The 14,817-nt window shown below is 40.7% G+C and overlaps 2 protein-coding genes across 25 annotated transcripts in view; one reads left to right on the top strand and one right to left on the bottom strand.

The window, feature by feature from the left end:
• Nucleotides 1-6,007, bottom strand: part of PFKP (phosphofructokinase, platelet) — a 39,866-nt gene extending 33,859 nt beyond the window's left edge. For 2 of the 7 annotated variants that reach the window (XM_015853089.2, XM_015853094.2), the window contains exon 1: nt 5,469-5,906. In XM_015853089.2, the coding sequence (XP_015708575.1) occupies nt 5,469-5,553 (85 nt within the window). In that variant the 5' untranslated portion in view covers nt 5,554-5,906. Of the gene's footprint in view, nt 1-5,468 lie in introns of all 7 variants that reach the window. The other 5 variants (XM_015853086.1, XM_015853085.2, XM_015853092.2 and 2 more) reach the window with 5 other exon arrangements.
• LOC107308909 overlaps nt 5,703-14,817 on the top strand; it is a 71,683-nt gene continuing 62,568 nt past the window's right edge. For 10 of the 18 annotated variants that reach the window (XR_004306343.1, XR_004306341.1, XR_004306345.1 and 7 more), the window contains exons 1-4: nt 5,703-6,066; nt 10,442-10,536; nt 11,201-11,213; nt 14,242-14,334. Coding sequence is in view for 4 of the 18 variants with exons in the window: in XM_032442989.1 (XP_032298880.1) it covers nt 5,727-6,066; nt 10,442-10,536; nt 11,201-11,213; nt 14,242-14,334 (541 nt within the window). In the remaining 14 variants the exon portion in view is untranslated. Of the gene's footprint in view, nt 6,067-10,441; nt 10,537-11,200; nt 11,311-14,241; nt 14,335-14,817 lie in introns of all 18 variants that reach the window. The other 8 variants (XR_001552992.1, XR_004306348.1, XR_004306347.1 and 5 more) reach the window with 6 other exon arrangements.

Below are 14,817 nucleotides of genomic sequence, written 5' to 3'. Positions count from 1 at the left end.
TGACTTCCATACATGTAAAGTAGTGTTTATTCCTCAAAATGAGAAATCCATTAATCATTCTCACATGAATATATGCATAATATCATCACATACTTTTTAAGTATTTCTTCATTTCCCTGTGTCTCATATGAAAAACTGGTAAGGCTCATAATTTACCTGTCTGAAAAGAGGGCAAAAGCCCAAGAAAAAGTAGGAGTTACAGACAGAAAGCACTTCCTCAGTACCCACACTGAAGCTCAGTAAATTTATACAACAGATATTGTTATTATTTGGTGAAGGGTATTTTTTTTTTCTTTATACAGGAGGAAGATTTGGGCAACTACTAGCAAGCTCTCTGAATTATGATTCGCTGTCTTCAAAATGCAGGTGAAACACTGAGGCTTTAGACTTCCATATCCTGGCTGCCTAACCTTCAATGCTGTGCTGCTTGCAGCAATACATGTAAATACAGAGCATTTCACAGTCCCTGCATAACTTGTCTAACAAAATGCTGCTCTATTTCATTATCTGTGGAGTCTTACAATGGCATTTATGAATTACCATAATATCTACGAAATGTAATTTTATGCTTACTACTGAAAAATTGATTTACCCAGTTAATCATGAATTTAGTTTTGAGTAACAAATACAGCACCGATAAACACATAGGATTAGAACAGCTCTTCAAAAGTAAGCCACAGACAAAAAGATTATTTTTAATAACATAAGAATTATTCAGATTCTTTCTCAATTATCATTTGCTTTTACATTAAAGCCTTTGTTAGAGGAAATGATTTATTTTGTTCTTTTGGACTCAGCGATGTTTAAACTATTTGCTTGAATTAATTTTAAAGATTATGTAAAACCATCCAGGAATTTATTGTCTATTCAATTGTCTTTGAAATCACAAGCTTTTCACAGCACAGTTACAAACAGAACTGCTGAAATGTATAAGTTATTTCAAAGACAATCCCTTCCCTCAAAAGACTATTTCTGCCCCATGGCTGCATTCTATTTCACATACACATACCAAACTACAACAAAGGAGTTGGAGTAAAATTAAGACGCTATATTGTGTTGAGCTAGAAGAAGCGTTTATAATAGTATACTAACCAGGGAAAAGTCCTACCAGTTTTAAAGACAGGTATTACATGAAGCATGTACTTAAGTACTATCTTGAATAAGAAACCTGAGCTAAAAGATTACAGAGCAAAACACACTAACTACAGGAATGTCTTAAGACTATCAACCACAAAGACTTCATTCAGGAACATAAATGGATATGTTTGTAATGAATTAAGAGACTATAACCGTCAAACTGAAAGATGAGAAAAAACAGAAAATCTGAACAAATAATTGAAAAAATAATAATAATTGGAGTTTTCTCCGTTTGCCTTCAATCATATAGCATTTTATTTCAATCACAGTAATGATTCTAGATACTTGAATACTATATACTTTTTCTAACAATAACATTGTATTAGATCAGAGCTGTGTCCTGCACATTTGTATCCATAGCATGAATTTGTATCCATAGCAGATACATACCTCCTTCAAGATTTAAAAAGCATGGTCAGAGTCTATTTTCAATCTTAGAATTATAGGTGCAGTTCCTCTAAATTATTAAATTTCTTGACAAAATATGCTCATCTACTAATAACTAAGAGCCTTGATTTTACTTATATTTCTGTGTGTGTCCAAAAGTTAAATGCTTTTTGTACATGCCTGTGGCTACAGAAACATGTTATCGTATTTTCTGAGAAAGGTGCCTCAATGATTATCTTCAAACTAGGTAAACATTAGCAAATAAACTCTACAATTTGGACACCAGAACAGAGTGCATTTTATTGGTTTATTATTCACCCATCAATCACAATTTATTTTTCCAACATAAGCTATCATGACAAGAACAGTACATCTGTCTGCCATATTAAATATGCCTTAAAACATTGCTTCTAAGCCTGCAGTGTTTCAGACATAGAAATGGAAATCTTTATTTCAGCAACAATGGCCTGTTGTATTCTAGGACATTACCGGGTAATCCATAGTCCACATCCCTTACTTGCCATCTTCCACAACACTAAATCTTTGAGTTTGTCTCAGAAATAACATGATCACCTTTAAAAATAATAATAATAATAATCCTGAATGAGTAGATGGGCAACAGCCACAAACTTATTATTTTCCAGTGGTGCAAAACTGCCTTCCATTAGCTTTCAGATGATACAGCTCCTCTTGCTGTAGAGCCATACCTATCATGATCCTAGAACAGGCAGCACGACCGGAGGTTGCACAAATGTAAAAGTGACCTACAGCTGCCAAAATTATCCATGTTAGCCATGGTTAGCCAGCATAAAATACTGCCAACATACTTAAAGCAGATCATGGTGAGTGCTGCAGTGTGACGACATAAGAGTGACTCAAAACCCATTTTCAGTTCAGCTTTCTGAGTGGCAGTCGCCATCATTTAGAAAAAGAGCAGAAACGGAATCAACTCCTCAACTTTGAGAGTAATTGTCAGAACAACTTTTTCCTCTCAAGGTACTTGTGATTAAGGGAGAAAGCACTCCTTTTAGTTCACTATTTAGCTGGCTAGGTAAAGTAATGCCTGCTAAGTTTAGTACTTGCACACATTAGTGCATAACAATAAAATAAGTTTAATACTATAAGTAGTGTATTGACGTAAAATAAACCACTAATACATTCTTTAATACAAGCATATTGTTTATGGTGGGGTTGGAAATGTGATGACTAAGTCATAATAACATTAGTACAGAGTTTACATATTGTAAAGTCCTTAATACTCCACAGTTAGTCAAAAGGACAAGCATAAAACCTTGCAAGAAAGTACCACAAAGGTGAGAAAGTAGTTTATGCTTTAAAATATTCTATAAATAGAAAAAGCTTGTGCATTTTACATAATGCTACTCCTAAATTATTCAAAGGTACAGCAGCCACAAAGGCAGTAACTTGTATTCTAAATTATTATCAAGCTATTTTACTCTAGGCGAAGATTTACTGCCCACCCAACTAAATCAAGGCACCTACTGGGATAAGACTCATGTTTATTGCAACTATAATTGATGCTCTTTCCACTGCCCTTCCTGCTGAGGTCGGTTTGCATTACAGATAATCTGAATACTTCTGATGTCTATCTAAAAAATGAAAGAAACAGGAGTCTGGAACTATTCTGTTTTCACTTTTTTGCCTACTTCAGAGTTGGTAGCTTTGCCTGTCCTACAGTTTTGCCTGAACGTGTATTTTCAAAGAGTTCTGCAGCAACAGCACCGTATTTCCTTCTGCTCATAGTTCACAACTTTTCTAGCACATTTGCCCTACATGAGGAAAATGACCTTGACAAGGCATGACTCATCTTGTCCCTTGTCCTACGCCTTGCCTAGCATGCAAACAGACCAGAGGTTGTATTTTACACATCTACGTTGTTCTCAAGATAGTAAGGCTTATAAAACTCAGCTGTGTTGTGTCGGTCCAAAGGACCACACTCTAAAAGTACATTCTACTTATTCTAAATTACATCAACAAAGCTGCCTACAAAATATCTTGGAAGCCATCCAGTTTCTTTTGTTCAGTCTTCACAACAACCTCACTCTCCAGACAGCAACTTTCACTGTTGTTAATCTTTACCTCTCCGTGTAAATACACTGCAATTGCAGCCTCGTGGATAATAGCCTAGATGCCCCTCAGATTCTGAAAGTCCTTTAAGTGCCTTAATTCACACAGTGGCAAGTGGAGATTAATATTTTATAAAAAGAGATGCATCTGCTGGTGCATTATATAATCTCCAGACACGCGGAAGCGAGTCAGCCTCCTGCTGAACACGCTACTGCTGCTCGAGGCAATGCCCTGTCACACTTAGAAGTTAAAATGGCGATTTGGCGACCAGACCATCTACAAGAAGAAGCTTTGACTCACTGTTCCTTCTAGAATCACTTAGCAGTGGAAGTAATGACTCTGAGAGCAAACTGTAGATAAAACTCGAACAAATATAACCAGACTAAGCAGCAAAAGAGAAGCCATTTAAGGTCATCCATTTGTTTTGCTGGTTTTTTTTTTTCCTCAGGAATCACAACATTTTCCTCTCTGATCTGTACCAGAGCCCTCTCATCCCCGATCAGAAAGACTCCCGATAATCCCAAGTTAAACCGGGGACTCCCCGTTATTCCTGCGGGGAGAGGGCGGGAGGATGCTTCTCCCAGCCCCGATGACGCAAGAAGGCGGAATCCGCAGCGACTCGCAGCGGATCACGTACACACCGGCGGCGGGGAGGGAGAGCGGAGGCACCGCTCCGTGGAGCTGCCGGCCCGGGGTCGCAGCGGGGAGAGGGCACCGGAGAGCGGGGGGTGCCGTTTGTACCGCTCACACTTTGGAAGAACCGGGAAGATGCCCCAAACTTGGAAGGACCCCGCACGTGTCCACGTGCAGGGCAACTATTTCTGGTCTTTAAACTACAGAGCCCATGCACAAAGGAAAGGGATTTATTTTTTTCTTTTAACCCTTCCAAAAGCATGTTAGAGGAACATTCTTTAACTTAAAAGTATTTCCGAAGCACTCTCTGGCAATAATAGTAATAAAACAGTTGTGACTTCAGCAAAGGAAGCTGAAAGCAATCTCCACTTAACTGGTAAAAGTGGAGAGTCCTGTTAAGCCACATGAAAAATAAATAAATAAATAATAGGAGATTTAGAGCCTTAATCAACTGAAACTTTAAATTTCATTTATGGAAGGTTTTCTGGTAGAAAAGAGGAAATGAAAGTCCGGGAAAACACAACTTCAGATCTAAGAATGCTGTGATCAAGGTTCTCTTTCCTACTAACGTCTATAGGTCTTTTGTTCCCCTTGTTCCCGTGGCTAGAACTCCGTCTTACACTTCAGGCATTTAAGTGAAACACGTTTCCAATGTGCTTCTGCTGGGCTGGAGAGCCGAGCACCACCCGAGTTTTTAAATCACGAGTAGGAACAGGAAAGTGAGCCCGGTGCCAACACGCAGCGAGAAGCGGATGAGGCGATGGTTGGCAGCAGCCAGGCAGCCTCCTCCGGTTCCCACCAGCCATCCGCTCCCCCACCATTTCCCGGAGTGAAGACATTTTGATGGTGAAAGTTCACGGAGCGCGTCTATATCCTCTGCCCTGCCAGGCTCGAAAGAGGCCACGGTTTGGGAAACGCGAATTGAACAGGAGGGACGGATGGGTCTGCCTGCAGCACGGAGGCCGAGCAAAAACGGTTTTCAACGGCCTTACTAAGAGAGGCAACGAGAAAATAAAAGCCCGAGGACCACCGCAGCTCCTGCAACAGCCACTCCACATCCCTCTGCCTTCCCCGACCCCGGCCCCCGCTTCCCGCACTGCCGCATGCCTCCCACATGGGCTCCCGGCGCTCCTCCCTCCCTCACACCATCCCCCGAGGGCTTCCCCCCATCTTCCCCGCCTCAGCTTCCCTTTCACCCTCTCCCGGTTCTCCCCCATAGCCACCTTGGGCATCGCCGCCGCTGGTCAATACCCCGATGGCTTTCCCGGAGCCGGAGAGATTCTCGAAGAACTTGGGCTGGTGATCCATGGCTGCGGGGGAGGCGGGGGGCGCGAAGCGAGGTGATGCGGGTGCCCCTGCGGCTCGGCCCTGATGCCCGGGCGAGCGAAAGAGGCTCCGTCAAATATTTGGCCTCCAATTAAATAATAATAATAATAATAAAAAAAATTGAAATTAAAAAATAAAAAATAACAGGTGTTGGAATGAATTTACAGAACGCGTTTCGATGGGGGGAAAAAAAATTAAAAAAAAATAAAAAAGGAAAAAACAAAAACACGGAAGCAACACGAAAAAAAACCCAGAGAAAGGAAAAGAGGCGAAATAAACGCAAGCGAGATCAGACGTGCAGCGCCCACATCGCACCCCGCACCTCCCGCCAGCGCCGCCGTTTCCTCCGGCCGCTCCCGCTGACAGCGCGCCCGGCCCCGCCTTCCAACGCCCCTCCGACAGCGGCGGTTGACGGTCAGCTCGAGCAGCCAACACGAGAGCGAGCTGCCGTCGGGAGCCGTAGGTGGGCGGTCACGTCTGCGAGGAAGCGGGCAGGTCGGGGGGTGTGCGCCAGGCGGGGGAGCGGCGGGGGAGGGGCTGCAGGTGGGAGCGGGAGGCGCCGTGGTGCCCTTCCCCCCGCGCCGTCTGTGCCCGGGGTGGGGGTGATGCGGAGAACATGGCTGGCGTCTGGGCAGGGGGGCGGTGCGGAGGGTGGAGGAAGCTCCGTCGGACGGGGTTAGCGCATCCTCCTGGTGCCGGAGTGCTGAGTAACACCGTAGTGCGTGGAGCTGCTGCCGGGATTCCAAGTTCCTCCAGTGAGGAGCTCTCTTTCGAGCCCTCCCACTGTCAGGGCTTATCTCTGCGGGGGGAATTCCTTCCTGCGAGAGCTCAGCCTTCCCTTCCCAGACTGTTCCCACTGCTTCAGTTACTGCCCAGTTCCTCTTAATGCTGCGTCGCTTTCTGTCTGTCGTTCGACTGCTGCTGAGAAGACTCAGCTAGTGAAGAAAGCAGCTCTGGCTGAAAGAGCACAGTAGCTTGTACCACAGGGCCTGGTCGTTGTCTCCCTCATCCCCGGGTATGTGTGCAGCGTTTAGAAGCACTACAGGCATTCAGGCACACGTAGGAAAAGGAAATCCCAGTCTCCAAGTATTCACAGCTTGGAGACACGTGTTGAGTCTGAGGGAGGAGGAGAGGCAAAGCAAAGGAGAGAAAGTGGATGGAAGCCCTGTCCTGCCATACCTTTTGTTCTGCTTCATTGTGCTGTGTGCCCACGGTCATAGCAGAAACAGATCCTTGTTTTATTAAGTTAAATAAATATTAATGTGCTGTTAGAAACATTTTTGTGTGTGTGTGTGGAATAAAGTAAAGCATAAGTAAAAGCATTTGCAGAATCAGGAACTAAGTTACTTGCCCAAAATTACAAAGTCAGGGAGAGTCAGGAATAGAAGCAACGTGCTGACTCAAGTTTTGTACTTTAATTGCTGTAATAATTATTGTTTTGATTCAACAACTACATCACATTAAACAATTCTTACTCAAAAAATACATGTTCTCATCCTGTCAACTTTCACACAGTCACAGGCACATGTACAGTCATTTGAGTACTTCAGTCAATATTACTCAGAGATAAATGCTTCCAGAAACTGTACGTGCAAAGAAATGTCTATGCTTATTATGCAGGCAATTCTATATTTGCAAATCTCAGGGCCTAAGATGAGTGTGCTGACAATGGAAAAGACACATTTCCAAATAGCTTGCATACTTGGAGTACTTTTTTTTTCTCTGTACAAGTAGCTGCACTAGTGATAGTGTAGGAAATTTACTGTGTTATTTCCCTATATTTGAAGATATCCCCAAGTAATAAACTGTAATAAAAGGTAAACTTCTTATTGTAGGAATATATAAAACCTATAAAGTCCCACTTTGAATGACTCCAACATGAAATGAAATTACATCTATTTAAGGGTAGCTCTGGAAAAGCTAAATTAATGCTTGCACTCTGCCTCTGAATTCAATTGGAATTAGGCTAATATACACTTTTACAACAGCTTAAAGATAACAGGCAGTTGATAATTTGTCATCTGAGCAATGTGTTGAGGAAGCTTTGCACTGATTTGCTTTGCTACAGACACTTAGCTCATCTTTAGAATTGACTTATTTTACTCAGTTTTATTAAACCATTTACATTTGATCTTGAAGTCAATGTGTCCTTTTTACTTCCAAATATATCTTTATGGAGCTATGTTTTCTGAAAGTATGTTTTGTTTTGTTTTCCAACTGCTCTATGAATTTGATCCTTATAACTGATGTAATTGTTTTCCCACTTGTCTAATTAGGAAGTGGCCTACAATTTCACCGCTTTTAGCATTTATTATAGCTACTCATTGTTCTTTAGGACAGCTCTCAGGAGAGAGAACTGTATTTTGACTGTGTAAAGTCTAATGACAGAGGTGGGCGGAAGGAAAGGATGTCGAACTGTTTGTTCTGGAGGCAGCCTTGATGTGCTTAAGTATCTTGTGGGCTACTGTTGCCAGGACTGAATTCTTGGCTTGAATATTGAAGACTGTTAGGGGAAATAATTTTGTTAGGCTTGTGGGATACAGTTGCAATGCTGTTAGGTACAGGTGCATCAATCATACTGACACTAAGAAAATAGGCTTTGTGAGATATTCAAACTGATAATTGAGGAACTGCATATATGAATAAAACCTCAGCAGCCAAGCTGAACAATGCGCTAGGTGCTCTAATTTTCCTCTTACTATAATACCTTATTCAGTCAGTTTACACAGGGTAGAAGCAGAACAGATGGATTTCAACTGTTCCCTGATACTCGCCACTGCAGATAGTCTACTACATCCTTTTTCTTATATGCTCCCCATGCTCCATCTAGATCAAAGCTATCTGTTCATCTTTGTTTAGCTACAACTGTTGTTAATTTAACAACATTTTTCTACAAGTTATTTCCTCCATAATGGGCTAAGGAGAATCTCCATCCTTTACTGGATGTGTCAGGGAATGTGACCACTGAGGATAAGAAAAAGGCTGAGGTTCTCAATGCCTTCTTTGCAACTGTCTTTAAAAGTCAGACCAGTACCTTAGGGTACTCTACCCTCTGACCTGGAAGTCTTGGATGGGGAGCAGAATAAACCCCCCATGATTCAGGTGGAAACAGTTAGAGACCTACTACTCCACCTGGACTGCCACAAGTCCATGGGGCCAGATGGGATCCACCTGAGGGTGCTGAGGGAGCTGGCAGAGGTGATTGCCAAGCCACTTTCCATCATCTATCAGTGTTCCTGGTCAACTGGAAAGGTCCCAGAGGATTGGAGGTTTACCAATGTGACACCCATCTAAAAGAATGGTCATAAAGAGGATTTGGGAAACTATAGGCCTGCCAGCCTGATGTCTGTTCCAGAAAAGGTTTTGAAGCAGATTATCTTGAGGGAAATCACACAGCATGTGTGACAACCAAGGAATCAGGCCTAGCCAGCATGGGTTTATGAAAGGTAGGTCCTGCTTGACCAACCTTATCTTCTATGATCAGGTGACCCACCTGGTAGATGAGGGAAAAGCTATTGACATAGTCTACCTTGGACAGTAGACACAGTGATCTTCTGGAGAAGTTGGCAGCCCGTGGCTTGGGCAAGTACACTCTTTGCTGGGTAAAGAAGTGGCTGGATGGCCGTGCCCAGAGAGTGGTAATAAATGGAGTCACATGCAGTTGGCAACTGGTCACGTGTGGTTTTGCCTTGGGGTTGATACTGGGGCCTGTTCTGTTCAGTATTTTTATTGATGACCTGGATGAGGGCATCAAATGCATCCTTGCAGATGATACCAAGTTGGAGAAAGTGTCAATCCACTTGTGGATAGGAAAGCCCTACAGAGGAACCTAGGCAGGCTGGATAGCTGGACTGAGGCCAGTGGGATGAAGTTCAACAAGACCAAGTGCCAGGTCCTGCACTTTGGCCACAACAACCCCAAGCAATACTATAAGCTTGGGACAAAGTGCCTGGAAGACTGTGTAGAGGAAACAGACATGGGGTACTTGTTGACTCTCAGCTGAACATGAGACATCAGTGTGCCCAGGTGCCCAAGGCCAATGGCATCCTGGCTTGTATCAGAACTAGTATTGCCAGGAGGAAAAGGAAAGTAAGCAATTGTCCCCTTGTACTCAGCACTGGTGTGGTGCACCTGGAGTACTGTGTTCAGTTCTGGGCCCCTCTCTAAAAGGAAGATGTTGAGGCCCTGGAGTGTGTTCTGAGAAGGGCAAGGAAGCTGGCGAAGGGTCTGGAGCACAAGTCTTATGAGGAGTGGCTGAGTGTCATTGTTTTAAAGGCTGGTTTGGCCTGGTTCCATGACTAGTGGGGCGGAGGGATTTCGCACTGAGGATGCTGGGGTGGTTCCATCTAGAGAAGCACCTGAGGTCAGGTGCTGGGATGGGCTGCCCAGGGAGGTGGTGAACTCCCTGTCCCTATTCAAGAATTGTTTAGATGTTGTACTGAGGGACACAGTCATTAGGAAATATTTATTGGTGATAGGTGGATGGTTGGACTGAATGATCTTAGAGGTCTTTTCCAACCCTGGTGATCTTGTGGTTCTATCATAGGTATGTGGAAAATCATAGAATCATAAAATGGCATAGGTTGTAAGGAACTTTAAAGATGGTTATCTCCAAACCCCCTTTCATGGGCAGGGCTGCCAACCACCAGATCAGGCTGCAGGGTCTCCACCCAGCCTGGCTTTGAAAGCTTCCAGGGATGGGGCATCCACAGCTTCTCTGGGAAACCTGTACCAGTGCTTCACCACTCTCTGAGTAAAGAATTTCTTCCTGGTATCTAAACTGAATTTCCCCTCTTTCAGTTTAAAGACATTCCCCCTTCTTCTATCACTACCAGACTGTGTAGAAAGTAACTCCCCTTCCCACTTACAGGCTCCCTTCAGGTACTTGAAGGCCACAGTGAAATTTCCCCAGAACCATCTCTTCTCCAAGATAAACAAGACCAACTCTCTTCCTTCATAGGAGAGGTACTCCATCCCTTCCATTTTTATTATTTTATTTTTTTTTCCTGTTGTAAAATCACGTTTTCTTAAATGACATGTATGTACTACAATTTGTATCTACACTCGATGGGTTCATTATTTGATATTGCTTTGTATTGTTTGTACTGTTTCTTCTTCTTTCTGCTTCCAGCTTGTAAATTCATTGTTCATTGCCACTATCAAACAAATCTTATTAATATTATATAAATTTCTATGTAATCTAACTTTCAGACTTTGTTTTTTCAAAAAAAAAAGATATATATATATATATAAATATATATATATAAATATATATATATTTAAAACAGTGTTTTTCAGTGTTTTGACATGATCCATATGACTCTGGTCTCCACTTCTTAAATTAAAAGTGTGTTTCTCTCCTTTTATTGGGTAGCAAAATTAAATGCTGAGTTAAGCACCACTCAAAATAATGCAGATCAAAGAGGATTTGTGTTATGAAAGATGGATTGTGTCAGATATACTAGGCTTGGGACGATTGAGCTATGCTAGTCATACATGTATCATAATTGCTTCATTTATAAGACCTCAGAAACAGAAAAAACTGCTTCAGTCATTTATTTAAGATGAAACATACTAATTAAATGGGTAATGAATCATAAAATTGACTGAATTATTTCTTCTTTTTTAGGGGAGAAGAATACGTAAGTCTGTCTTTCTCACCTTGAGAACTTCAGCATTGAGCCATCATTTTGTGCCACAGGATAATTTGTAAGCTTGCACTACTGTGACCCACAACAGGTGTGAGTGTAGTTGTGAAATGAATGAGGCCATGTATAGATGTTCATAGTTCACGTGGAAAGGATATAGATTAATAACGCTATTCTCAGAATGCTTTGCTTTGGATGTTTTATGTTAATTAGTATGAACTGCTGAGGAGAATTCTTACTATTTGTGTGATGCGAATTGCATGTTTATCTAATTTATTGTATAGTATAAAAATATAAAAAATCCTTACAACATTGTCTGGAACACATAACTTCTTTATTTTAGATGAGTGCCTTAAATAATTTATTATTAGATTGTATTATCCTTTGCACATTATTTCTGAATTAGTGAATCCTTGTAAGATCTTCAACAGGAGAGTTAGAGTGTGCTCATACAAAAATAAAGTATTCTCCCGACTGACAGGACAGATTTTGGAAGACTTCAATGCACTTGGGCAAAAGAGTGGGCTGTTTTTGTGGAGTGCACTTTTCTGGGCACGTGCAGCAATTATTAGGTTGTGTTACAAAAAAAAAAGTGAGAACTGTGGAGGTCACTTCAGATGAAGAGATGATATTAAGTTCTCTGAAAATTTGTTCTATGATATTCCTCAGAAAAATTTGGTTAGAATAATGCTTAGGCTTTAGCTTCTGACACAGAATGAATATGGGAGACATCAGCTAACTGCATATGTGGAATGAGGCCAAATGGATCATTTGGCATCTTTTTTCCCTCAGCAGACTTGATGGAAATATCTGTAAGGGGAGAAAAACTCTGAAAGACCTAGCTATAAATTAATTTGTCTTTTTTTTTTTTTTTTAAAGGGAAGGGTAGCCTCTTCCCCATTTTATGACATTGGGTATCATAAAAAACATAGTAACAAAAACCAGAAAACAAAGACAATATGCACTCTCACACACACAAAACAATGACAAAACAATGACAAAACAATGACAAGAATACAAAATTACCCACAGATAAACACTGAAATGTTATTCTTTGTTATGCTGCTTAAAGCTATTTAGTATTATTTTGCTTCAAAAAAAAAAAGGATTATAGTAAGTAATGATCTGTCCTAAACTAATTCAATTGGTTTGGTAAGTGTAACTTCATTTCTTCCTTAATATAATCTCTGATGTTCTACAAATATTAAAATAACCCATCACAAATATTTCAATTTTATAGTCTTGAATTAACAGGACAGCATAAGTAGTATACAACAATCACTCCAAAAGTAATGCCTCCTATTTATTTCCACAGAAACTACAACAGGTACAAAGAACACACCGTTTGACAGAACAAATTCTCAGCTACAAAACAGCATTTTTCAACATACCATTAGCTATGTAATTTCACCACTTATGAAAAAGAGGTTGAATGCCATGTTTGTAAAAATCTGCATGTCTGTCCAGAACTTGGCTTGTCTTTCATGTCACTGTTGCCACTAATAAAACAAAACACTCACTCACATCCACTGGCTGATCTCCATAAACTTTCATTAAGCATAGTTGAATGTCAATGGATGCTTTTTTTTTTTTTTTTCCCCTGCATAGAGGAATTCAGTTCCAGACCTTTCTTCTATAAACACTTTCCTGCTACAACTTTTGCTCTTTGTTCTTTTTAAGTTGCTCCTTATGAAGACAGAGCATCTATCCCCTTTGTAGCTGCTCTTTAAGTATTGGAAAACAGTGAGGAACTCCCTTTTTCTACAGGGAGTTCTACTTAACTCCTTCAGTCTTTCCTACTTTGTGGCCCTCTTTTGGACCCACTGTTGAATTGTAGATACCAGATTCAGATGTTGTAGTCCAGATGTAGCCTGACAAGAGATGAATACAGTAGGAGGATCACATCTCAATCTCTTCTAGTCATGCCCCTGCATATCCAGCCCAGGGCTGACTTGCTTTTGGTTCTACAGCAGTGCACTTCTGACTGGTGTTAGTCTTATTGTTCACCAGGAACCTTGGGTCCATTTCTATAAGGCGGCTCCTCATCCACAGAGATCCCAGCCTGTACTGGCTCTTCAGTTAAGTCATTCTTTGGGGGGACTCTACTTATGACAGGTTGCCAGCCTCAAAAAAAAAAATAAAATAAATAAAAAAATTGTCACCACCTTCTGAGTTCAGCTGCTAGCCAATTTCCTCGTCTCCCTTCACCCATCCATACTGTGTCTTGCAGTGTGTATAGAAGGAGGCTGTGGAAAAGATTCACAAATGCTTTGCTCAAGTCCAGGTAAATAGCTTCCATTTCTATTTCTAATTTCTATTACATCATAGCTCTCAGACAAGGCTTAGAAGTCCAGTTTCTCCTGTTCATTGCCCAGACTGTATGCACAAGAGTTTTTGCATTAGGAGAGGGCCAAGGAGTATCTCTCACTACTCTGGTATGTGCACTCATCCAGCTTGTTGTTTTAGAATATTTGATAGATTGTTCTCAAGGGATTTTTTTTTTCCCCTTTCAGGATGGATTTCACTCTTTATATTGGAGACTATACATGTTTTACTTGCAGCTTTGTGGACTGCCTGATAGTGGAAGCTCTAGCATTATGTATGATAATTTAGGTGACTGTGCAGACTTGAAACAATCATTAGAGATAGATCGTTGAGAGAAATGAAATTATATATGACTGCTTATTTATTTATTTATTTATTTATTTATTTATTTATTTATTTATTTATTTATTTTTCCCTTTGTTCCTATGGCTTAAAAGTTTCTTACTATTCATTATGTAGTCTTACTGCTGGATTGAAGTAGAATTCTGTGTTGAAAATGTCTAAACAGAAGCACAGATTTGGTTGTTGACAGGTGGAGAAAGAGCATAGCTGGTCAAAATGGAATGCATTCCAGTGTCTACAGGTCACTTTTGTGTCCTCCACAAAATACACGTGTAGCAGAATGTTGTGAAGTTTTCTTTTTGCAGGACTAAGTGGAATATAAAAGGATTTTTATTTATTTATTTATTTTTTTCAGTGAAGCCAATAATAAGACTCTGCATTACAGTTTGTGTGTTAGCAGCCAGCAATTTCTGTGAGAAATTACAAGTGCTTAAACAAAGCAATAATGGTAAGTATTTGCTCAAAACTATTTGCATTCCAAGAAACAGTATTTACTTTTTATTTTTGTTATTTTGCTACGGTGTCATGAATAATGCATAATAGCAAAGATTGATTCTTCAAGAGAGCATCATAATTTTGTGTATACTACTTCCTAGTCAGACAGTACGTCTTGTTCTTAAGCATATGCCTTGTGCCTTGCTCTTTCTCCTCCTTGTTCCAGTTTATCTTCCAGGTTTTTTGTTTGTTTGTCTGCTTGTTTTTTGTTTGTTTTCTTTTTCAACCATCTGTTTTCCTTTGCTCCTCCTCCTTGATTTCTTTTCTTGCAAATTCCTTCCCATCTCATTCTTCCTTACTTACTAACTCTAAAGGTAAAAGTTTTGGGAGATTTCTCTCTCTGTGGATAGTTTTAGTATAGTACTTAACTGGTACTAATTCCATATTCGTTCTTCTGAATATTTTTTATGACACTGACTTGAGATCATAACTGATG

The sequence above is a fragment of the Coturnix japonica genome, chromosome 2 (assembly GCF_001577835.2).
Source record: "Coturnix japonica isolate 7356 chromosome 2, Coturnix japonica 2.1, whole genome shotgun sequence".
NCBI lineage: Eukaryota > Metazoa > Chordata > Aves > Galliformes > Phasianidae > Coturnix > Coturnix japonica.
The sequence above is the reverse complement of the archived record's forward strand: the minus strand, read 5'-3'. Positions and strand labels throughout refer to the sequence as shown.